The 24611-nt window shown below is 41.1% G+C and overlaps 4 protein-coding genes and 4 non-coding genes across 10 annotated transcripts; 6 read left to right on the top strand and 2 right to left on the bottom strand.

The window, feature by feature from the left end:
* Nucleotides 1-2821: 2821 nt before the first annotated feature.
* Nucleotides 2822-11307, bottom strand: ccdc39 (coiled-coil domain 39 molecular ruler complex subunit). The gene is made up of 20 exons (XM_070919098.1): nt 11209-11307; nt 10320-10439; nt 10050-10196; nt 9793-9951; nt 9570-9662; nt 9123-9251; nt 8521-8712; nt 8250-8353; nt 8028-8160; nt 7246-7440; nt 6929-7093; nt 6690-6827; nt 5743-5951; nt 5504-5627; nt 5255-5414; nt 4981-5087; nt 3928-4068; nt 3524-3703; nt 3255-3343; nt 2822-2996 (listed from the first exon to the last, which is right to left on the bottom strand). The coding sequence occupies exons 1-20, from the start codon at nt 11305-11307 to the stop codon at nt 2822-2824; spliced, it is 2859 nt and encodes a 952-aa protein (XP_070775199.1).
* Nucleotides 11308-12274: 967 nt separating this feature from the next.
* dcun1d1 (DCN1, defective in cullin neddylation 1, domain containing 1 (S. cerevisiae)) lies at nt 12275-15288 on the bottom strand. Of its 2 annotated transcripts, none has more exons than XM_070919146.1 (7): nt 15251-15288; nt 14356-14569; nt 13981-14149; nt 13404-13534; nt 13245-13294; nt 13047-13143; nt 12275-12839 (listed from the first exon to the last, which is right to left on the bottom strand). In XM_070919146.1, the coding sequence occupies exons 1-7, from the start codon at nt 15251-15253 to the stop codon at nt 12763-12765; spliced, it is 741 nt and encodes a 246-aa protein (XP_070775247.1). In that variant the 5' UTR covers nt 15254-15288; the 3' UTR covers nt 12275-12762. The 2 variants fall into 2 exon arrangements, with proteins under 2 accessions (XP_070775247.1, XP_070775246.1); XM_070919145.1 differs by having other exon boundaries at nt 13245-13327.
* Nucleotides 15289-15610: 322 nt separating this feature from the next.
* Nucleotides 15611-16477, top strand: setd9 (SET domain containing 9). Its single transcript, XM_070919140.1, has one exon. It carries the CDS (start codon nt 15611-15613, stop codon nt 16475-16477), a length of 867 nt encoding a protein of 288 aa, XP_070775241.1.
* A 2115-nt stretch (nt 16478-18592) lies between these two features.
* eif4a2 (eukaryotic translation initiation factor 4A2) lies at nt 18593-24258 on the top strand. Of its 2 annotated transcripts, none has more exons than XM_070919126.1 (11): nt 18593-18660; nt 19563-19620; nt 19736-19868; nt 20134-20273; nt 20698-20866; nt 20959-21068; nt 21411-21554; nt 21964-22101; nt 22209-22298; nt 23321-23400; nt 23483-24258. In XM_070919126.1, the coding sequence occupies exons 1-11, from the start codon at nt 18632-18634 to the stop codon at nt 23625-23627; spliced, it is 1236 nt and encodes a 411-aa protein (XP_070775227.1). In that variant the 5' UTR covers nt 18593-18631; the 3' UTR covers nt 23628-24258. The 2 variants fall into 2 exon arrangements, with proteins under 2 accessions (XP_070775227.1, XP_070775228.1); XM_070919127.1 differs by having other exon boundaries at nt 18632-18660; nt 19575-19620.
* On the top strand, nt 19914-19987 carry LOC139297129 (small nucleolar RNA SNORD2). The gene has a single exon (XR_011598470.1). It is a non-coding gene; the product is annotated as a small nucleolar RNA SNORD2 (small nucleolar RNA).
* LOC139297128 (small nucleolar RNA SNORD2) lies at nt 20516-20589 on the top strand. The gene has a single exon (XR_011598469.1). It is a non-coding gene; the product is annotated as a small nucleolar RNA SNORD2 (small nucleolar RNA).
* LOC139297127 (small nucleolar RNA SNORA81) lies at nt 21125-21306 on the top strand. The gene has a single exon (XR_011598468.1). It is a non-coding gene; the product is annotated as a small nucleolar RNA SNORA81 (small nucleolar RNA).
* LOC139297126 (small nucleolar RNA SNORA81) lies at nt 21630-21813 on the top strand. The gene has a single exon (XR_011598467.1). It is a non-coding gene; the product is annotated as a small nucleolar RNA SNORA81 (small nucleolar RNA).
* Nucleotides 24259-24611: the final 353 nt, after the last annotated feature.

Raw genomic sequence — 24611 nt, forward strand, 5'->3', positions numbered from 1 at the left:
CTGTGGTCCTGCCTGCTAAACAACTGTGATGTCACTGTTGTACACTTCCTGGTCCTGAATCTGAACTCTCTCACTATTTGGATTTGAACAGTACAATCCACAATATGCAATGTGACTTTTATTTGTCTGCTTTGATGTGATTGTTTATGTGTACTGGGCTGGAGGTCATTTGTTGCCACTCCTGCCACTGAAACCGGTCTTACTGTGACGACAACCTTTAGTTTGTCAGGTCTGTCAGAGATGGATTTAGTATAGTTTCACTTTGTTAACTTCCTTCCTGCCATTCCTGCGAGCAGAATAAGATCCAGAGTTACCGGCAACCAGTAACTCAAGAGAAAGACATGTTCAAAGTCGACTTAAGACAAAAAAAATACCACCTGCACCTTTAAACTGATTTATGAGCCTGGTTTAACACCTCTGATTCGCTGCCCACATCTCATCTCATTGTTCAGTGATGTAGAAGTGAAACGAAACGACAATTCAGTCTTCAATGTACTTTTATTAAATTTTACAACAACTCAGTAATCATGTGTCTTTGGTGAAAATTGGCAATTAAAAGGTGATGAAATATCTCATTCAAAACGTATATTTCTGACTGACTGCAAAGAAGTCTTGGTTTGTATTTTTTCAAAGATGGACACAAAAAATGAAGAGGAAACTGGTAAACATGTCATACAATCTTGTAACAAACAACTCATTTACAACAGCTCCCTCCAGTACATCACAGCGGGGTTTAGGGTTCATTTCACTGATCATGGTTACAGGAAGTGTGTGAGTATTGACACCATGCAGCATTATCCACCTTTACATGCCTCTCGATGAATCAAAGCAACTGTGCTTTCATTTCAGACCCAATCAGGCCTTGCTCAATTTAATTTTGTCAATCAAACACCAGTTTGAGACTCATATTTTGTCCTCAGTGGTGTTGCCGTACTTCCATTCAGTTCCGCAGGTTTCAAAGAGAAAAACTCTTTAAAGAATAGAACAATTCAGTGGCATGTAGAAACATATATTCAAAACTCTACTGATTATCCTCCTTATACGCAGAGTATTGTACATATTCATTTTTTCTTTTGTTGTGCGTTGAGGTTTCAGACTCTGCTGATGTTCTTTACTGTCAGACTGAAGTTCAGATCTGGTTGCAGCTGCTGGATGATGCTGTAGAGCTGAAAGACACAAATCGTTTTAAACTCGTCATATTGAGGCCTGTATCCACCGCACAGTCAATAAGTACAGCGTGTTATCAGACTGCGCACTTGGCAGATTACATCAGAGAGCACAATCAATACTGTGTTGATTTTATGAATGTTTTATCACAGAAATAAAAAGACAGGATTGGATATTAAAACCCTGCCAGGACATGAATGTAAATCTGTGAACAAGGTTAGTGAGGCACCTGGGTCAGGACTGGGGCAATTGTCGTTTCATTTAGCTCCCGATAGGACTGAACAGCTGCCTGAAGGATTGCCACAGCTGGGCGACATATAAAAAGAAATTCAAAATCATTAAAATCATGTTATATGGTTATGGATTATATTGTGCAAGCGTAAAATGCACTTACCGTTGTCTGTTGAATCAGATGTGAGTAGGACTGACGTCGCCTGGACTGACTGTGCAAAGGGAGTAGGTGTCATGGTTGTCATCCCCATGGCAGAGGAGGCAAAGGAAGCTGGGGAAACATTACAGTAAATGACACCACATTTCAAATCACTTACAGTTTACACTTTTAAAAGGATTTCCTTTTCATGTTCCAGTGACTCCTGCCAGCTACTCACCTGTCTGTGCAGCACACGGGGCCAAACACCCAGCAAACAGGATCAGCAGCAGCATGTTGAAGCTTTGTTCTCAAGAAACTGTGTAATCTGTGGTGAGAAAGTGCTCCCTCTGCTCCCACAGAGCCTCACCTACTTCTGTTCTGCACCAGGAAGTGACACCCTTATTCAGAGGGTGTGGCAATAAACAAACGATACATGAGCTCCTCGAGGCATTATCAGGGCCGGAGCGACTCAAGCAGGAGGCCAAGGTCAAAACAAAACCCATACTGTTCAATGAAATATGAGGAGGCACTTTTTTTCAGTCTGTCAAGCATGCCATGTCTAAAGGTTGTGATTAGTGATTTTCTCGCTTTACTGCTTCTTCCACACAGCAACATAATTTCCCACCCTGTAAAGGTGTATCCAGAGATCCTCCGTGTCAGGAGAGGAAAGAGTTTTGCTATTAAATAACGTTTTAGTTTAGCTTAAAACAACCAAAAACAGCAAATCCTGATGTGTGCAAACACTGGTTCTAAGATTTTTCTGCTACTTTTTATTGAGATGTCTTTGAGTCCGTTACATTTAAAAAAAAAAAAAAAAAAAAAAAACAAGGACAGGGAATGAATTATTATTTTTAAAGAAAAACGAAGTTCAATCTGTTTAGATTTTTGTGAAACTTAAGTCTGACTGACGTTACAGTCTGATCTACACATTGTGGGCACATCCAGTCTTCCTTTACATGAATATATATAATGGCTACAAAGTGAAATTAACACAGTCTACAAGTAACATATTTAAGAATAAAACTAAAATGAACAATAACAGACTTAATGCATCAAAATACAGACTGACACTCACTCTGACACACAAACTATCAGGAACCACTTTTTCCAAACTTTGAAAACACGTTTCAGAATTGTATCACGTGACGAAACTGTTCTGTTCTTATTCTGTGCAACTATAATTAACTAGAAGTGATTCTAACCTTCTCCCGTTGGTGTTTCATTGTTCTTTGTCAGTAAATAAAGAATGATGATAACTCCGCCATCAGACGGAGGAGCAGCACACTACGGGCTCTTTAGCTTTCGGCTGCTGCTGCTGCTGCTCGCAGAGCTGGAACGTCTGGAGGTGGTGAGAGGAGGGGAGGTCACAGTCAGATCCAAGCCCAAATCCACAGTCTTCAGTACGGGGGAGTGAAGTGCGGAGGCCCTGGGGCTGCTGCTGGCTGAGGACGCAGGAGACCTACAGTGCAGAGAGAGAACAACACCGAGGAAGAGCAGCATACTACAATCTTCAGTCTGCAGCGTGAAAAAAGTACACTGAATCTTGAATGGTAATAAACCAGGGTGACATCTTTTAATATTTTATTCATGCAGATAAAGACGAGGCAAACACAGTCAGTTAGTTAAAACCGATGACCATCTGACAACAAGCCCTCATTATCTCTCTAACCTCTACCATCACCTTCTCTGGAGAAGAGGTCTTATCAAGAAATCTGACCTGAGAGAGGCGGAGCTGCGGGCAGAGTTTGTCTTGGAGCTCCGATGGCTGGTGGGAGTGGAAGACGGAGATGGAAGAGACAGATTGGCCTGAGAGAAAGAGCAGAAACAAACACGGCAGTTAAGGAGACCGGTTTTTGGACTGCAAATTGTTCATATTTTATCATAACAGCCCCATAAATGACTACAAAAATGACAATGAAGCACAGCCTTAATCCTTCAATGAATCCTCTGAATATAAACAAAAATGCAGTGTTTCTTGTTTCGTACCTGCAGGAAGTATTTCTCCAACACTGATCTGAGGTCAGGTTTGTCCTCCATGGCCTCGCTCAGCATCTTGAAGATGCTCTTGTTGAATTCTTTCAGCTCCCTCAGTTTAATGTCCTTCTCTTCAAAAGTCTCAGTCTTGGTGTTTTTTGCAGAGCGGATCTCTTTGGTCAGCTTAGAGCACTAGCAAACAGCCGGACAACACAAAATGAAAATATGATTATGGTGCCTGCAAATAAATGTTTGTATTCCAGGATACCTGCACTGCATATACACACACAACCTTCCTCTTCCTATTATTCACTCACAGTGCATATTGTACACTGCTCAAATACATCTGTCATTACTTTATAATGGTGAAAGAAGTGGCATGTGTTTAGAAAACGTGGTACAGGTAGACATCAAACCTGCTTTGTGGCTCTGTCAATTTTCTCTTGCTGGGAAGCGATTTCTTTGTTCAGTTTACTGATGAGTGACTGTTTGTGCTCTATCTTCTCCGTCTCCACCTGCTCATCTTGCAGCAAACTCTCCGAGGTATTGTTCATGTCCTGGAAATGGAGCGCAGTACACAAACACACAGAAGCACACAAAAGCAAGGCGTAGAGGCACACACACACACACACACACACACACACACACACACACAGATTCATGCCAGGCCAAATTCACCGGATGACTCAGATAGATGACAGTCGTGGGGCGAGTTCATTTATGACCTTATTCTCTCGCAGGGACACAATTAAATAATACAACCAGCAACTTATGTGGCACTGAAGAGGGGAGACAGGAAATGAGAATGGAGGACAAGTGGACACATGAATGAAGAGAGAGGGCTTTAACAAGGAAGACAGTGCAAAATAAAGTATTGAAAGAAAGCAGGAAATGCTGAAGATTATTTCCAACAGTATTTCATGTTGTCAGCTGGGTTTGGCTGTAATAAAATAAAAATGTTTAAAATCCAACAATAAAGGATTTGTATTCAGTCCAGTTTTTATAATTTTTTTTGTGCCTGAAATCATATAAAATGTGAGCTGTGAAGATTTATTGTACTTTTGACGCCGTTTTCTCCCTGTTTTTATCTGGTTTGATTTTAGCTGAATCGATCTTAGATAACTACTTGCTGCACCAGCTGTTTCTAAGTTCAAACCTAGCCTAGCTATATCATAAGTGCTTACTAAGTGGAGACAAAGTAGTTCGTATGTAGAGATTAGTCGTCACTAACATTAAACGTTGAATAATGAGCTCATCAGTTAGCTTAGCATAATAAGATATGTCCAACTCAATCTAAACTGCATAAACACTAACAATGAAACACACATATTTCTCCACGTACGCATGTATAAATAAAACAAAGGTCATGCAGTTTTGACTATTGTAATGGGATATGTTACTGAAGGATGAGGTATTTAGTTTTTGGGGTTACGGCATTTTGCTCGACACTGCCTATAAATAGGACTAACCTGTAAGTCCTGCCGGAGCTCTTGGACCTGTCTTTTCTTATACTTTAGCGTCTCCTCAGCCACCTTCAACTGCTCTTCTAGCTTCAGCTTTTCCTGGTACTCTGGACCTAAAACAAAAACAAAAAATGACTTGATCCATGACACAGCTGCTCAGTTGATTTTAACAGACGGAGAGAATAAACATACATAAATCACATAACTTCCTGTTGATGATCCCTGATAAGAGTGTTGGTGTTGCTGGTTTAGTTATATGAATCTACCTGGTCATACGTACTGGATTCATTTGCTTTGTTGAGGGATTTGCGAAATGCTGAGTTACTGTTGTTGAACAAATGAATGGTGTTGTCCAGAGCTCTATTTTCCAGCTCCATCTTGCGGATTTTGGCATCCAGACCGTCTCCCTTCCGCTTGAGCTCCTCTTTCTCTTGTGCAGCCTGATGAAAAGCCCACAGCAGTGATTCAAGAGTCCTGCAGGAACAAACCTAACCTTCTTTAGACTTCCATAACATGATGGTGCTCTTACCTTCGTGATGTAGTAAGCCTGTGATTTTTCCTCTTCCCCCTCAGGAGCTGCCATCGAAAGCGTCACGACCTCAAAGCGCTTCTTCATCATGTCGACCTTGGTCAGTTTCTCATTCAGTTCAACACTGAGAGGGAATCAATCGATGCATTAAATGATCTTTTCTTTTTGGTAAAAATGCTAATGTAGTTCAGTTCAGTATAGACCCCACTGCTGACACACAACACAGCTGGGGTTTTTACCTGAGTCTCTGTCTCTCCTGCTCGCTGATCTTGAGCTGCTGGCTGAGCATTTCTCTGTAGACCTTGATCTCATCCTCCCTCTCCTTTATGGCTTTCTGCAGCTCCAGCTTCCTCTTCTCCAAGGATAGCACGCTGTCCGCCTTGTTGTACAGCAGGTCCCTCATACGCTTGACCTCTATCTTCATGATGTTGTGCTCCACTGTGTTGTCCTGATGACAAACATCTGAGGTCATTGTGTGAAGGTATAATTCACCATCTTGGAAAAAAACACTTAATGGCTTGTCAAGGGTAATCTTATGTCAGTACAGTAAATATGTAGCTGAAGTCAGCAGCCTGTCAGCTGAGCTTAGTCATTAGCTTAATTCGTACAACAACCGAAGTGTAAAAACGCCAAAAATGTCCTGGTTCCAGTTTCTCAAATTTGAGCCTTTATATGTTTGTACATTGAATATCTTTGGATGTTGGACTGTTGATGTCAGACCACCTTGGGCTCTGGGAAACTGTGACGGCACAGTTTTCACTATTTTCTGACTTTCTACTGTACAGGCTAAACAATATAGAAATAATAGAATAATTCATGATGAAAATAATTGTTAGTTGCAGCCTTATGTACTGCGTCTCTGGCAAAAGTTTACAGATTCTAAAACGGGATCTTAAAATAAAATTATTATGTATTTTGTCTGACCAAAAGTACAAAATGCAGAAAGCTATTCAATTTACAAAGACATGAAACAGAGAAAAATAACAGATTGAGAATTTGAGAAGCTGTAACCATTAAAATGTTGTAATCTTACTTGATAAATGATGCACTGTAATTTAGATATTCAAAATAGCCCTCAATTAATTAAGAAAAATAAATGTTTATGTCTAATGTCCTAAACACAGTTATCTAAAGTGGTAACCGCAAGTCAGTGACTCAATGGATTTCATGATACTCGGTTAGTTACCTGTTTCCTGAGTCTGAGTCTCTTCAGCTCCTTTTCATTGGTGTTACGGAGTAGCATGAGCTCCTCTACCTTGTTGGTCAGATCTCTCTTTTGAGCGTCTGACTTCTCCATCTCTTTCCTCAAATAGCGAATATCATCCTGTCACAGACGAAGACACATGTGAGATGGAACTATTTCACTGGTTCGGTGTGTGGAAAAATGCAGAATAGTACAGTGAGGTAACAGACAATCAGACTGACCTCAGACTGCTTGAGCGTGTTGGTAAGCATGTTGGCTGTCTTCTTCTTCTCCTCCACAGCTTTGGTCAGCTCAGCGATCTTCATGTCTAGCATTAGCTGCTCATCTGAGTGAATGTCACCTTGTAGCCGCGCCAGTTTCCGACCCAGGTAGCAGATCTGGGTGTCCTACACAATGCAGGGAAGTAAAAGGAAAATCTGAATATGTGAGAGTCCAGCACCAGACAAGGGGATGCTGGATAGTGTGATTGTAGAAGGTCACATTTGTGTGTGTGTGTGTGTGTGTGTGTGTGTGTGTGTGTGTTTTTTAGTAAGCGTGCCTCTTCATTCGTGGTCATCTGCTGCCTGATCAATTCCTTCTCCAGTTTTCGGAGCTGGCTGTCCAGGCTGGCGATGGTGTATTTATTCCTCGAAACCTGAGCGATAGAATCCTTCTCCTTCGTCTTGAGGGCCTGCAAATGTTCTTTACGACAAAAAAGCTTCTCCCTGCAGTCACGCAGCTGGACATCCAACTCCTGTAGCAAAGAACAGGCCAAAACACGGTTACACAGTAGTTGTACAGCACAAAGCTAGATCATTTTGAGGTCAATAAAAAAACGCCTTGCCATATGTAACACTGATTCTCAAAACACAACATCTTTATTAATTTGGTCTTAAACAAAAAAAACCTGCTATTTCCTGCATTTATATAGATTTATATCAGCCTAGCATGATGAAGTGATCTACAGTGATTCAATTAGTTATCGTGCTGTCCATAATGATGGTAGTCCAACAAAAAAAAGGTGAAATTCTATCACAATATGTTGTATTTGCATCTTTACAGTATCATCATCTGTGATTGATGTTCTATGCTAGTGTAGCTCTTCTTGTCAGGCCACGTGCGCCACAACAACCTGTTGTCCATGTTGCCCATTGCAGCTTTAAATTCATGGCAACACCAAAGGACAGTAGTTCATATTTTGATTGTGTCCAAAAGCTATCAGCAAAAGTAATAATCAAAGCGTGTGCTGAGATGAACCAGAAAAAAAGTTAGAGTGTATACAACACAACGGCCACCACAGCAAATGACCAGTTTATGGTTCAGGGGTGTCAGACTGCTTACCTTGATTGCCAGTTCCTCGTCCTTGAGGAACTGGTCCATCTGTGCAGCTCTCTCCTCCTCACTAAGGGCGGTCTGAGTCACAACTTTCAGCTTCTCTTCCAGCGCAACGCTGTAGGCCCTGGCCTCCTTGAGTCTGCAGCACACACATATACAGACAGAGCTCGTCTACTAAAGCTAGAGTGGTAAATAAGCAACAGACAAACATGTTGTGATTTCACTGACTTGTCATTGTTATCCTGGATGTCTTTCTTCATTCTGGATATGTGGGACGTCACAGACTCCACATCAGAGGTTGCTCTGTCCCGAGTACCTTTGCAACTATCCAGCTGCAAGACACACGAGAATCACTTCGCTCACTCTCACAATATGAAGCTGGATTACAGATGAGGTTTCTGATAAAACTGCAAGATTGAAAATGTTTGGTTTCTAGTGACAAAATTCAGCCAATGGCACTTCAAAAGCTTTTCATGGAGAGCTTCTTTGAGAAACTGACCTCGTCCTGCAGCCTGCTGCAGTTATTCTCCTGCTCCTTCAAATCCTGCCGCAGCTTTGCAGCCTGTCGGTTGGCTGTGGTTATCTTCCTCTCAGTTTCCTTGTTGTTGTTCCTCTGAGTATCCAGCAAGTGCTTCCTCTCTGTAATGGTGGCATTCCTTTCCCTGATGTTCTGGTTGTCTTGGGCAAGTTGCTGGTTGGAAAGAAGAAACAAGACAGCTTTAGGTTGAGTCTAGGAATATAATATAATATATAAATAATGTGATGGATATTTCTTCTACCCGAAGTTGCTCGTTATTATTTTTGGGGAAAAAGAGAGAGAGAAAGAAATATTTCACAATTAATGATATGCCAATATTAAATCAATTTGATGCTTTGAAGGCACAACAATTGTATAACCCTAACCCTAACCCTGTGCCAACGAATTTAAGGTTAGAAAATACAACATTTGCCCAATTTAACATGACTTCTGGTATAAACAACATCCTCTTCCAGTATTCTATCCGAATACAGATACTGAGACAGATAATGACGTCTCTCTGTACACCTCTAGTTGAGTCAGCATGTCTTTTATCAGCAGTAGTGCAAGGTCACAGACTTTACCAGCGCACACTGCTGCATCTCAGCGTCTCGATGCTTCATCTGCTTGATTGTGTTTTCCCACTGTTGGACGAGCTGCTGTGTCTCTAGGTGGGCTTGCTGCAGGTTTTCTGTAGTTTTATCCAAAGCGATCTGTCAGGAAAACGTCTGTGGGTTAAAGGTGTCAAACTATTTCCCATGGGAGGGACATTCAAGAACAACATGATGTAAATCCTACTTTATACTTAAGCAATTGAGAGTCATAGTACATGATCTGGGACATAAAAAATGCAACGTCAAACTAAAAATGTGCTCTTCCTAAACAACAACATCTGCCAGGTGCCAGTGGCATTGTGACTGATGAACGAATGCAAGGGACCAGATCATGTCAGTAGTTGGTCACATGATACCTACTTTGCTGTGGCAAACATCCGCCATACAAACAGTGAGAATGTACAGTTCTTACAGTACCTGTGCAGATATAGTGTCAGTCAATTCTTTGTCAAGTGCTCTGCGCTTTCCATTGGCCTCCAGCGTTTTCTTCTCTATAGCCAGAGTGAGTGACTACATTAGGAGACATTATAAAGCTGTTAGCTCAGGATGAGTCAGTGAGTTGTAAACAGCAGTTTAGTTTGGATGTAACTGCTGCTGGAAAGAATAGATGTACAGCCTGTTGAAGCTCATTCCTCTTCACCTTGATCCTCTGCTCATCTTGCTGGGCGTACTTGATGATGGTCATTGTGTCCTCATCTTTGCATGCCGACTCCTCCAAAAAGGCGGCCATGGTCTGCTGGTCCCAGTTCATCTGGTTCCTAAATGCCTCTAGCTTCTGTTTGGCCTTGAAGATATGGTTCTGAGGATATGGACTTACAGGTTAAGTAGCACATTTTGGCACCAACAGCAATAGTTGTTTCTACATTTAAACGTGTACATGTTGTGGATGGTACAGACCTCTAGCATGTTCTTCCTCTCTCCTAAAGATCTATGGTCATTCTGCATCTTAGCAGTCTCCTGTGCCAGGCGACCTGTCTCCCTCTCTGCGAGCGCTGTGAGGTGTTTCTCCAACTCCTCTTCTCTTTCCTTTGCCTTGCACAGAGCCTACATGCAGGGAAAACAAAATGACAGATCAGCAACACACCCTGACACTGTGACTGTAACCAAACCAGGAGACACACTCCCGTCTAACACATAACAATAGAGAGTGTGTTCTGATATACTTACCTCAGTATTTTCCAGCTCTTGTTTAGCATTTTTGAGGAACTCAGTTGTTAACTGCTTTTGATCCTTGTTTCTCTCAAGTGTGTTTTCCAGTTGCACCAACTCTGTCTCTTTTTTACGAATCTGTTGTTGAGGAAGTCATCAGTTTAAAAACATATATGACATACAATCTGCAGCATGTTTGTTCTTGTGAGCTGTCTGGCATTGGTTTGCTAGCCACTACATGCATACTTCAATTGCCCGTTGTGTGAAATTACAATACGATTTTATTTCTTTTTTTCTCAATAAAATGCTGATTAAAAAATATAAAACCCCAATTTAATACAAAAGTTCAATCAGGCATCACTGACCATGTCACAAATCCAGTGGAAAACAACTGTGAAATCAAATATTTATACATTCAGTATATTTTGTAATACAGGAATCACAGGCCAAACGTTCCCCCATTTTTAAACCTTATAGCTGACAGTTTTCTTAACAATGTTGCGTTATGTTCAATTTATTTCTAAGAAAAAAACCTTCTGAATGGCAACCTTTCTGGTTATGTGGTCATATAGTAGCTATATCCTGGTTAGTATCATTAATTATGAGTCCTTAGGGCTCACTAAAAGATTCAACGGATTTTTCACTTAGTTAACTTAGTTTTGTCAAATAAACACCATTTATAATTATATATCTGTGATTAATCTGTGATTACTGTGGCTGTGTGGCTAAACCAGCTGCTATTCATGTTATACTGACTAATTAGCCAGTTGCATGAAGATACTGAAACCTACGGAAACCACGTCAGCTTAACGTTCACCGCGCTATCAGTTAGTCAGCTACCAATACTAAAATAAACTGTTTTATTAGTGGTGTCATAGTACATAGATTTAACTTTCCCCACACTCACCTCTTCTATCAAAGCCTTGTTTTCAGCGTTGGGCTCGGGGATAGCGAAGCGCTCGTCCCAGCCGATATCAGATAAAACCGTATCAAGAGTCCTCGACATCTTCCTGCACTGCTTGACAAAGTCTCTACAAAGTGACAAAATGAATAATTCAAAGCGGTAATTGTTACTGCGACATTATAATCAACTGCAACTATCAGTTGGGTCTTTCTCCAGTTTGCTGCCGTCTGTTGTCACCCTGTTTCCCTTAGCAACCGCACGTGCCTTTAAATGTTGTCCCCACAAGGAGGCAGCGCGAGCCTACAAAGACCGCTGCAGCACGCTGTCCGGTCCATGGTGCTTCACACGTGAGTAAAGGAAGTAAATCCGTTCAATTAAATAACACTCAACATAGAAGTGATTGACCTCGACAACCCAGACAATACTGTTACAATGTGTTATACAAAGATACAGTTTAAAGAGGGCGATGTGAGCTGAGAAGAACACAACGGCACTGCCCCATAACAACTCAAGTATTTCCCTGTCAATTCAGCTATAATATGCCCAAGTGGACTCTGTTTACTGTAGCCTTCAAAGGATATGCAGTTTGTGCGTTATCTTTTAAGTTTTTGGTTGGTTGGCTTTGGTTTTGTATGCAAGACCCGTGTCTACATTCAGTGTCAAAATCCAGGCTTCTACAAGTTGAAAGAAAATTTTAATAGTTAAGGGCAAATTACCTGCCAGTCATGAACCATGAGCTCTACTAAATCCTGAACAAACCAGCATTTGTACTGCAGTGAGAGGAACAAAGACCTCTTCCATTTTTTATGGCATTTGACCTAATTTAACTCAAAACATCTTTGGATTTATCAGAATAACTCATACAGGCCCTAAATCATAACCTACAGTATTAATAACAATGGTTTACTGAGAATGACTTCTATTGACCTTTATCTCTTCTTCTTTTATTTATTTATTTATTTTTAAACAGAAACACAAAGAGGCCTGGCAGATTTAAAGATACCAAATTGAAACATTTATTTTATCTTTATACATTTGTGTTTAAACAAACAGCATTATGCTTAAAAAATTACAATCAATGTTTGATACTGACTTGTCGCACAAATGTATCATAAAACAAAAACAAATCAGAAATGCACACAAGAGTATTAAAATTCAATATTTAAAGAACGACATCCCCTCGCAAACCCTCGTGTTTTAGATTACAATTCAAAAGTGTGTCTATCTACCTGCTTTGGAGCGGAGCCCAACCACATCCATGAACCACGTGGGCCAAGATGGTCACTCCTTTCTAGTTGGCTTGAGCGCACACAAAAAGCCCAATACTTTAGATAAAAGTTCCAAACCACCACAAGTTGACCAACAAAGAGATATGCCTTTTTTTATATATGTAAATACACACACACATATATAAAGTCTCTGCTGTGTAAAATATTTCAGTCCTGAGGGTTGAAAAGGCAACATAGTTCTCAGCTCAGTGCGGTCCCCTTGTCCTCCGTTCACTGCGCTCTGTTTTGTAGAAACCTCACACGGATGTCCGATCAGTGAGCGCAGCCCTTAAACTGCCGTGCTTTTGGTCCCGATGTGTGGCCGTGCAAACTCCACAAAGTCATCAATAAGGACGGGCCATGCTCCTATTGAACGAACAAACAAACCTAATTAAATGAACTGACTCCATCATGGGTGAAGAGTGATATTCTAATACTGTAAAACCATCCTAGGTCTGTGCGAAGCAGAGTAGAGGCACTTAATCTAATAGGATGTGAAGCAACAATTACAGGTCATAGAGCACACACTGACAGATGGGTTCACCTTCAGCTGAGTGTAAACACCGTACAAACCTTCCTCATCATAATTCGACATGTCATCTGTGATCATTGTGCTGAAGTCTAGTAAGAGGTTCCAAGTGTCCTTAGGAATTGATCTTTTGTGGTGCTCCTGCAAAAGAGTTGGGGGGGAAAAAAAAGTTGAAGCACCACAATGAGAAGCAATAATATTTGCAATTTTAGAGTAATCTTGGAGTGTGATTATCAACTTACAACTAAAAATTTGTTCCACAAGTCCAGGAACTTGAATCTTCCAGCCAGTACTAAATTCCAATAAGCAATTGCCATTTCTAAATCTGTAAGAAAACCTGAAGGTCGATACACATTCAACAAACAAACTAGTTAATATGATGAGCAGTAAACGATTCTTACCCAAACCTTTCTGGCCAGGATTCTTTGCAAAATTAAATGTAAACTGGTAAAAGTCCTTAAATTTCCCTTGGTCCTTTAACTCTTGCTCCATCTTTGGCAGCTGGGCTTTTAGCTTCTCTATGCTGTCACACCTGGGGAAACATAAAGCAGACTTTAAATTTTTTGCTGGACAAAGAGAAAGAGAAATTCAGTGAATTACATTCATCTTTGCTTCCTGTAAAACTAAGCAACTAATACAACGCATGTGTATGGGACTTTATAACGGTAACTTTGTCAAACAATATATGACTTCTTTCAAACAAAGCCTGGAACCTCTACGCCGATAAGCAATTTTCACAGCACATTGTATGTGTACATAGAATATTTCAGCATTCAAATGAGCTTTCTGGGCTATAATGTTTGAATAGATCTACATAAGTGTAAAGGGGATACTATTTAAGCAACTATGTTTACAAAGGCTGCATTGATGCCATATGAACAAAATTAAGTCAATACTCCATGGGTGGTGATGTCCGCTTCACAGAGAACAGAGGAGTAGCTTCAGGATTATTTATACCATCTGAAAATACATTCTCACCCCTGTTCTGCCATGCCATCCATGAACTCCTGTTTTGAGAACTCGCACTGTGTTGCTGCCCTGAACTTCCAGGCTATGAGGAGAACACTTATACTGGCTGGGTCCAGACCCAGGTCGTCACAGAACTGCTGGATCCCGTCAATGCCGATCTTGTTGTCATCGTGAGGATCTAAGGATGAGAGTGTGAAGAGTGATTAGGTTAAATATGAATTCACAGCCAAATGGAAAAGTGTTTTTAATGAATATCACTCAATATTTTCACTATAGACTGAGTAATTTATACCTCTACGGTCTACAAAGTCTGTAACAAGCTGAAAATTGCATTGAGTATTATAGTGGTGCTTTATTCTTATACAGTAAGAAGGCCTTCCATACCTCTGTATCTGTTGTACAGCTGTTCAAGCTTCTTTTTGTCTAAGGCCCCTTTTAGATTTGGAACATAGAGCTCTGGATTTTGGAAAAACTTGTCGGTGGCAACATCTAGTTTCCAGTCATTCTGTGACAGGCAGGTCAGTGCAGTCTTCTCGTTTGATTGTGTGAAAATCATGAACTGACGAACTTTATCCTTTTGTGAGGACTTCAGCTTGTTCTGCACAAGGACACACAAAACATCTGTTATTGCAACAATGCACGATTAGACTGATGTAAAGAACAGCAAAAGTAAAATCAAGCACATTCTTTCTGTCATGAAACAGCTAGTTGCCACAAACTGATTTTTTTCGACAACAATCTGCATATCACTGCAGGACTCTAACAATCCAAAATAACACATAATAACCACCATAACCAGCTAGTTGTTAGTTACCTAAACACTGAACCGAATCACATCCAACGTTAGATAACAGCAATAAGAGAACTAGCAGTAACATGCTATCCTGTCAGCAGTGACCGACTAGCAATGTGTTGACTGTCAGCTGGCTAATATCTTTACCTTTATGATAACATTTAACATGCAATCTAGGCATACAGTCCTGTCGACAACAATTCATATCTTTCGCTGCTGCAGTGTGTGTAGCTAATTCATGTTTGTCAGTTGGCATAAAGGCTAGCAAGCTTAGCGAGCTAACTAGGCGAGCTGGCTAGTCTCATCGTGAGCTAGTTAGCTAATGCTAACGTCGAGAGCTACGTTTGTTTTCATCACATAAATGGGCATACAAGGTAATTAGCGAAGCTTCTTGACTATATTAATCACCACAAAGCACTGGTTTATGTGTACGAGCACTGTTTATGTTTGCATCACGGCACTAGAATAAAAAGAGTAATTTCTTACCATGTTTGTCTTTGCCCGACTCCCTTTCCTCCCATCCAGCTGGCTAATGCGTGTTAAGTTTTTACAAGCCACGTAAAAAGTTCTTCCGGTTGAAGCATCGCTATTAAAAGTAAAAGTACACAATTAGTCGCTCGTCGATTATGCCACATCATAAAGTGGTAAATTATTCGAGTTGTTAGTCATTACCTAACACATTATACCCATTTATCGTAAAGTGAAAAAAAACCTTTATGAAAGTTTGAGAATTCTGATACGAATTTGGACATTTTAACAAGTGTCCTTTTTATTTTGGAGCACCTTGTCGGAAGCGACTCGTGAATTCATAAAAATACCCTCAGTCCTCTATATCGGACCTATCAGATGTCGCTCTTAAGAACTGCTCTAAAAAGATTTCAGAACAAATGGAAATCGTACAGACACAGGTTTGTGCCTTGGGTTGTACTCAACCTGTCTAAAAATGAGAAAACTCTGCGGCAGGTGACGGAGCTCTCGAAAGACAAACTGGTCCCAGATGACGAGGTTTCACAGAGCCTGCTGCGGCTCTTCAGAGTCCTGCTCAGGAGTCATTGGGCTCGTCACGAGGAGCTCCGAGCGGCTCAAACTCACTTTCTCAGACAGGTAACAAGTGAAGAAGACCGGCGTGGAGAAAGCGCAGTGTGTGGAGAGGATGCCTTGTTACAGTCTCTGGGATTCTGCATTGGCCGGAAGCCTAGCACTGTGCCCTTAGCAGGAACTGGAGTGTTTATCACCAAAGGATTTGTGCCCAAAGGAGCTACAGTGGCCATGTACCCTGGCACAGTCTATCAAGCCTATGAGCCAATTCTCCTCCAGTCCATCAGAAACCCTTTTGTATTCAGGTGTATTGATGGTGTTTTGATTGATGGAAATGACAAAGGCATCTCCAAAATGGTGTTCAAGTCATGCAGTGGCAGGGACAGAGTAGGGCCTTTCATGATGAGTGACACTAGCTGGCTGACAGCCAGTCCACAAAACCCACTTGCTGTGGGTCAATACGTGAACAACTGCTCCAACGAGTGGCCTGCTAACGTGTGCTACCAGGAATATGACGTGCCAGACAAATTTCCCATCGAGCTCCGCCAGTATCTGCCTAATGTCAACTACAACCAGGACACACAGAGGCCTCTACGCTGTGTGGTGCTTGTATCACTCAGAGACATTACAGCTGGGGAGGAACTCTTCTCCAACTACTACACCATTGTGCATTAGAGTCAAAGTACACTGCACTGTGCTGCATCAGTGTCAGAACAGAAGAATTTGTACATTTTTCAAAATCAAACAATATTATCATTGTCTTCTTTTTTCAAAAATCTCTCTTTGTACACTCAGCATTGCACTGGAATAAAGGAAAACATGTATTGTATGGCTTATTGTAATATGCAAGAAACAAAACTGGTCTTTCTTGACAGTATTGAAGGGCATTGTAAAAATATGCAGAAAGATCCACGATTAACTGGGCCAGGGAAACAGGCCACATAGCTTCTGCAAGTTCCAGACCTGAGCTCAAGTAAAAGTAGCATTACTGCTATTCAAAAGTAACCCGTTACAAGTAAAGGTTCTGCATTCAAAATGTTGCATTAGTAAAAATGTATCCAAAATTTAGAATACGCATTATGCAGAAAACCTTTTTTCTGTTAGTGTTATGCTGTGATGGAGTTAGTTTTGTTTGTTATCCTTCCAGAAATTTACTTTGTGTCGGCAACTGTCAGAAGAATTCAACCATAACAATAGATATTACAGTTAAAGACAGACATCAGTTCCACAGAGTGCTCCACAACAACCTCACCAACGATAAAAAGTCAAGTACAACAAAATTCTAAATGACACGCCTTTCATATCACATAACAGAGACTCAGATGTGTCTAAGTTATCTTTTATAGATGTAATGTCTAAGGAGCAGGATTATGCTAAAATTTAGCCTAATATAATTGACATGTATGGCGGTGTATTGTATTTCTCCCTTTGCTCTCATTATGTTAATGCATTGTTTGTTATAGTTTGTAGTGTCCTGTAAGCCCATGTGGGCTGGGCACTTTTTCTGTGCATGACCCAAAAAATAAATTACCTTACCTTACCTTGCCTCAAAATAGTACTTGAGAGCAATACTTGAGTAAGTTAAATAAGTGTTTAGTTACTTTCCACCACTGAACTGGTCATAAAACTAGCCTTTCTGTAGGGGGAGGGATCAAATGCTCAGATTCAAGCCAACTCGTGCAAAAAAAACAAATGATGGCAACAGAGAAGGGAGAGACAGACAGGCTTGGAACTTGGAGAACACAGAGGAATACAGAGAGAAACTGGTCATGTTAATTGATCACAGTGTGCTAAATTCAAGACTTCACATTATAGGGAAACACAAGAACAGTACAAAAGACAAAAATACATTGTGTTGGTTATTATAATGTAATAAGGACCAGTGTGAAAATGAGAGGTTGAAAGAAAACTGGCGTGAAAAAGCATTTCAGTTCATATCAATTAGGAGTGACTCACGTCCAGTAAGTAATGGAAATGTACAACATTGTCTGGTGCCGAGGAGGAAACCTCCCCTTGATTCTTCTCCACATCGTGCCACAGAACAACTGGCAACACAGGTTGTCTAACCAATTTATGTTGTGCAATGCTCCAGCCCTCTCTCGCTGCCCTACCTCTTTCACTGCATCCACCAGTAACATATGAAAGCGTTTGTTAGTAACATTTGTGATTTAAAACATGTCTCCAACATTAATTACTTTGAAAGAAAGAGTGTAAAGTCCACAGTAGTCCTTAAGTGTGATAAGCAGCTGTGGTTCATAGCTCACTCATGTTAAGTTGCCTAAGCTAACTTATCAATGCAGGACAAAATCATGTCAAACACACATCACATCCACTGCTGCATTCCCTCCACTAAAGTTCCTGCCTAAAGCGGTTTCATGGTGATGGGGACGTAAGTCTTCTATTTATCTTCTTATTGTGTCCCATGAATTGTATCACATGAATTGTATCACATGAATTGTATTTCCTCTTGCGCCGGCCTCACACGAACCCTCTCCTCAAAGATGTTGCACAACCTTGTCAAGAGACGAGTTTTGACCCGTCAGAGACGCTGTAGCAGCCGAAGCACCAGCTATTACTGCAACATCATTCCGCTGAGAAATATAGTCTGGAATAGTTTTCACATTTTTATCGGTTATTGAAATATACCTTGATATATAACAGTTAGTGAATAAATGTAGTGTGATCCAAATATTAAACCAGTCAGCTGTGACGATATTGTCAACGAAACTGAGAATTAAGTTCTTCAGGGAAAATAGTCCGGCTGCATAAAGGCGGTTGGCATCGCCGTCAGCGATCTTTCCACTCGCATGCTGAAGTTGGGAACGGACCATGTCTTGTGATTCTGCTGATTTCAACAGGTAAATTCGTGCATTTTGTCACTTTTATTTTAAAACGACAGTAAATGTTTAGGTGCATTTAAGCGTGTCACGCTGGTGTGTACTCTCAATGATGCGGAATTTGTTATTATCTAGCTAGTTGAGCCCCAACTGCTATGATGGCGATGTGGTTGTTAGCAGTTAGCTTTGTGACGTTAGTTGCCCAGGTAGCTTACGCCGCAGTTCCAAATTGCCGTTACAGGCCATTTAGATTAAAGGTGCTCCATTCCTCCAATCTAATTTAGAGATCGGTTGTTTTCTTTAAACAACTCTTATTTTTGCTGCCGTGGCTGTGTTAAGTGAGTGGAACCGTCGGACTAGGCTAATGTTACAGATCGGCCTAGTTTTCAGGCAGCAGAAGCCATCGTTAGCAGCACAGGCCCAACTGTCCGACATATTGGCTAACGATAAGTGCAGCAGAGATCCATGTTGAGATATGCCGAACGTGTTCATATGTGTCTTTTGATTCTCAGATTGATATGAATCACTGTAGGCGGGTGAGCCGGTCTCAAACCTTTTAAGAGGTTGCATAAGCGGGAATATTCGAAGGGGCAGGTAGTGCTGCTCGTGGACTTTGACACGTGCGCCCAGCGAAGTCCCGGACTCTGTAATGAGACACTCTGGGCGTAACCCGGACCGCCGAAAACTCTCACTTCACATCTGACGTAGCTCTTACGTCTTACACATTTACAGTTGACGTGAAATGGACGTCTTTTCATTAGGAGTTACTTGACCCCGACACGTGGTAGGAGTGACTGCTCGTTGTAGTTGCCTGTTAGTAGTCTATTCTCAAGATCCTTCGACTTTTTTGCGATGGTGTCATGTCTGTTACTTAATTTATAATTACTAAATTAATTAGAAGTCTGAACTCTTCGATTGCACAGCTCAAAAGATAGAGACCATGGGGGGCCAGATGGAATGGAGCCTGATGGTGTCATCGAGGTAAGCACATGGCAAAATGACTTGTGTTCTTGTCATACCTGAAAATACAGGTTCAGCATGGAATTTGTGTACATTGACTCAAAAGTTGTTTGCTTGTTTGTTTTTTTAAATCCAGAGCAACTGGAGTGATATTACAGACAACTTTGATGATATGAACCTGAAGGAGACTCTTCTCAGGGGAATATATGCCTATGGTTTTGAAAAGCCATCTGCCATTCAACAAAGAGCAATCATTCCTTGCATCAAAGGTACAGAAACCATATTTTACTGACAAGTGGATTGTTTTATTGTTTGAGTGAAGTGATGCTTTACCATCTTTCGGGACTTACCCATTAATGGGGATAACCTTTTTTCCAACTGATCACTCAATACTTCATCAATAGATGAAGATGAAAAATGTCTTTTGGGAACTGCCGTGAGGCAATCCAACTTGACATTTTTCATATTCTGTGAAGTGATGAGTTGGAAGAAGACTTTTCTTACTGCAAATACTATTTGTCCCTTTGCCATTAGGCTATGATGTCATTGCCCAAGCCCAGTCAGGCACTGGCAAGACGGCCACGTTTGCCATCTCTATCTTGCAGCAGCTGGACATTGAGCAGAAGCAGATTCAGGCTCTGGTGTTGGCTCCCACCAGAGAGCTGGCTCAGCAGGTACTGTTCATGAGGTCGCAGTAACCTCTACAGTGTCTAAGACCTATACAGCATATTGAGGACACTTATTCAATTACAAAGGTACCATTTCTTTTTTTTTAAATTTGTCTAAATTCTGAAATTGTGAAAAAGTATCCTCTTAAGATTGATGTAGTCTCTGTCCATGGCTGCATTGGTCTAAAAGGTGATCTGGCTTACCAGCATTGATTGTGCTTTAAATATTTATGTTGCTGTGGAAAACTGGGTGATATGATGGCATACCATCTTTCGGGACTGACTCTTGAAATGGAGACTTCCTTTATTTTACTGATCACTTTGAACAGTTCTACACTCTGTGTGTACTATGTCCTGTCGTACCATCTTTTCCACACTATTCTGAGCTTGTGTTTTGTTTGTTTTTTTTGCTTTTGTCTCCGCTCTCTAGATCCAGAAGGTCATTCTGGCTCTGGGTGACTACATGGGGGCTACATGCCATGCCTGCATCGGAGGGACCAACCTCCGTACTGAAATATCAAAGTTCCAGGCGGAGGCCCCTCACATAGTGGTGGGCACACCAGGACGTGTGTACGACATGCTTAACAGGACACATCTGTGTGAGTATCACAGGTCCTGTTCAACAGAAGTTTTCTCAAACAGTTGTGATTCATTTCACAAAAGCTTGACTTAACACCACACTTTTGCACAGCCCCAACATATATCAAGATGTTTGTTCTGGATGAAGCTGATGAGATGTTGAGTCGAGGGTTCAAGGATCAGATCTATGAGATCTTCCAGAAACTGAGCTCAAACATTCAAGTAAGTATCTTTTGGATACAGTCACAACACTGACAGTTGGTAGGTTAAATATGGTGCCCTTCTGCATTAACAGAAGTTTGCTATAATTGTGTGATCCGGATCTGATCTGTTTCATGCAATAATGCTAGCAGAGTATTGCGTGGAAGGAGATTATTGCGCACTGAACTGAAAATGAGATGTGGTCGAACCTCTTTCTTAATGTTCATTGGCCTCTGTCTCGAGGTGCAGTGCCACAATCAGGTCTGCATTTAAATGTTTTACTTTTGAAACCCTGCATCAAGTTTTGACTTGGTGATTTTAGTTTCTTGTATCGTATGGTAACATGTTAGGTGTCTTCCACAGGTGGTGCTGCTCTCTGCCACCATGCCATCGGATGTGTTGGATGTGACCAAGAAGTTCATGCGAGAACCCATTCGCATCTTGGTGAAGAAAGAAGAGCTTACCCTTGAGGGTATCAAGCAATTCTACATAAATGTAGAGCGAGAGGTGGGTTTGTTTATCTGTAATGCTAGACTGTAACATTTCAGCAAACTGCTTCTCACTTCTATAATTGTCAAATGTCCCTTCTCACTAAAGCACCCTGCTAAAACTGCAGGAGCCAAGCCTCTCAGGTTTGGCTCATGTGGCCGTGTAAGCATGGGTACACCAGGGAAGGAGATTAAAGGCACAGTATCAGAAATGAGGCATGGAGGGACCTCTTTCTTAATGTCCAGTGTCCTTTGTCTTAAGATTCTGTGTTATACACTAGTACTTTTTATTATAATTTTTTTTTTTTTAATGGAGTTGATACTTGAGTGGCCTATCTGCAGGCTTGCATTATGACTTGTCAGATTAATTTTGTTCAGTTGACCATGCATTACCTGGCATAACTTGTTTTTTTTATGGATGTCTCTAGGAGTGGAAGCTGGACACCCTGTGTGATCTGTATGAAACACTGACCATCACCCAGGCGGTCATCTTCCTCAACACCAGGAGAAAAGTTGACTGGCTGACTGAGAAGATGCATGCTAGAGACTTCACAGTCTCTGCTCTGGTAGGATCAGTTCTCTGCCTGCTTGGCGTTACAGTTTTTATGTTGGATCAATTCACCAGCCACTAATGCTGCAAATTTTTCTAACTAAAGTAATTCTCCGTTCACAGCATGGTGATATGGACCAGAAGGAGCGTGATGTGATTATGAGGGAGTTTCGGTCTGGCTCAAGCAGAGTGTTGATCACTACTGATCTTCTGGTTAGTATGATGTGCAATATGGTGTTGAGGGCAGTGTATAAGAAATGTCTAATGAAAAGTTGTGAAGTTTAAACCCAAAATGTTTTTAATCCTGCAACAGTCTTAAAATGACCAAGCAGTCAAAACTTTTGGGAGATTAAGGCTCGGTCTCCACAATGGGTTCTTCTAATGTAGGAATCTGTTACTTACTTCTCGATCAACATTAAAGCCCAGGCCACCCTGCCTACCTAACCTTTTTTTTTTTTTTTCTCTCCGCAAAAAGCCAGTGAAAATGATCTGTTGGTGCCTGTGTCGACATAGCGCTTTTTTCTGAGCACCAGGGTCTTTATTTTTCCAATGAGGAGAGAGCGTATGCGGGCGCCTAGAGAAAAGGTGCTGCACCCCTGCCCATTGAAAATCTCTGAACTTTTCAGAAAGGCGCTGGAGAGACAAAAGTCCATATGTAGGTGTTGATGGGTCGGGAACAGGATGTTGCTGGCAAGTGCTTTGATCACCCCACACATTGTTAGCTGTGTAGTAAACCCTTTAATTCGCGTTAAGATATAGTTGTCATAGAAACAAAACCGACATGCAGCGGTTTTTCCCTCGCCGCAGAAGCGCTTCACCCCAGCGTTCCCAGTGCTTTTCTGCCAGAAAAAACATTATGTGGACACAGGCCATTAGTCATATTGTCCTCACACCAGCAACATTACATCTTTGTCTATCTGTAGAATATGTCAGACATGAGATTTTATTTTTCTGAACAATTGAACACACAACCTTTTATTTGTAAACTAAATATAAACAATTTGATATGAAAAACATTCTATCGTTAATGGCCATTATCAAAGGTGACCTCGCTGTAGAAAGATGGGGCTGGCAGCAGCAACGCTCTGTGGACACGGCACGAATGTGAGCCGCAGCAGTTCAGCGAGGTGGCATCAGGTAGATGTAGGCGGTGTGGCCCGGTCATAACGTGCACAATGTTTTAGCAATCTCTTAGACTTGAATCTTGAATGTAATTTCTTTTCTTTTTCTTAAAGGCCCGTGGGATTGATGTCCAGCAGGTGTCCCTGGTCATTAACTATGACCTTCCTACAAACCGTGAGAACTACATTCACAGGTAAGTTGCATCACATTGCACCAATATGTGCACCTGGACCCCCGTGTATGCGAGTCTAACGTGGTTTATCTTTACCCTCTAGAATTGGTCGTGGTGGCCGTTTTGGCAGAAAAGGAGTTGCTATCAACTTCGTCACTGAGGAGGACAAGAGGATTCTTCGGGACATCGAGACGTTTTACAATACAACCGTGGAGGAGATGCCCATGAATGTGGCTGACCTGATTTGAGCCCTGAGATATATAATTTTTTTTTTAAACGCAGTGATAGCGATCGTCCACTTGCATTGTGCTTATATTATTCGAGGGGGAAAAAAACTTCTCAATGCTAAACCTTGGGTCAGAATTTTGGTATGTGTTAAAAGCGAGGTGACTTCTATGGTGGTCCCTCTTGGACAGTTGTAGATTCTAACCTCGACAGCTGGCTGGTTGGAGCTACAAAGCCATGGGGTCTGTAAACATTAAGGTCCTTATCAGGTATTTCTTTCCATGTTCAATTAAAATGTGTGTATTTGATCTTCTCTATCATTTAGTAACTTACTTGTGGACTAAAAGGTATAAGTGCTGTATAAAGTCTGCAAATTATGTTATGCTAACATATATGCGATGTATTGTGGGGCTGCTTAATAGAGGCACTTGTCATGTTATACTGTACTGCTTTTTGTTATCTTTGTGAATGTGTTAATTTAAATGTACCATATATTTTTTATCCCACTTGCTCGGATTTCCTCACTGGTTGGCCATATTTTGCTGACGTAGTTTTACCCTTACTAGAGTATATTGCTACCCCTCCCCTGACTACTTTTCAGATTTTCTCCCCAGAATTGTATGAATGTCTTAATAAACTGAAATTGCTGTAAAACCTGCCTTGTCTGTTATGGAGTAAAGCCACATTCCACGTGTTGAGTAGTAGCAGCTGAGAAAATCAGTGGGCACACTTGTGGAGGGTTTGTGATTCTGCACCACCTACTGGCCAGCTAGCAGTGTAGCACCATACCCCAGTATATTAGGTGTTCCTTTTTTGAGGAAGGATTTGCATCATTACAACTGTAACAGGATAGTGGAATAGAAAGAGAGAAGTAAGAAAAATCAAGATAAAACTAATTTACAAGCTTACAAATATACAAATTCACAGAAGCTGATTTTGAAACTGGTACTAATACAGTATTGTATGCACATAGAGAGATATTGCACCATTATACCTTCAAAAATATT

Source organism: Enoplosus armatus, chromosome 14 (genome assembly GCF_043641665.1).
Source record: "Enoplosus armatus isolate fEnoArm2 chromosome 14, fEnoArm2.hap1, whole genome shotgun sequence".
Taxonomy (NCBI): Eukaryota; Metazoa; Chordata; class Actinopteri; order Centrarchiformes; family Enoplosidae; genus Enoplosus; species Enoplosus armatus.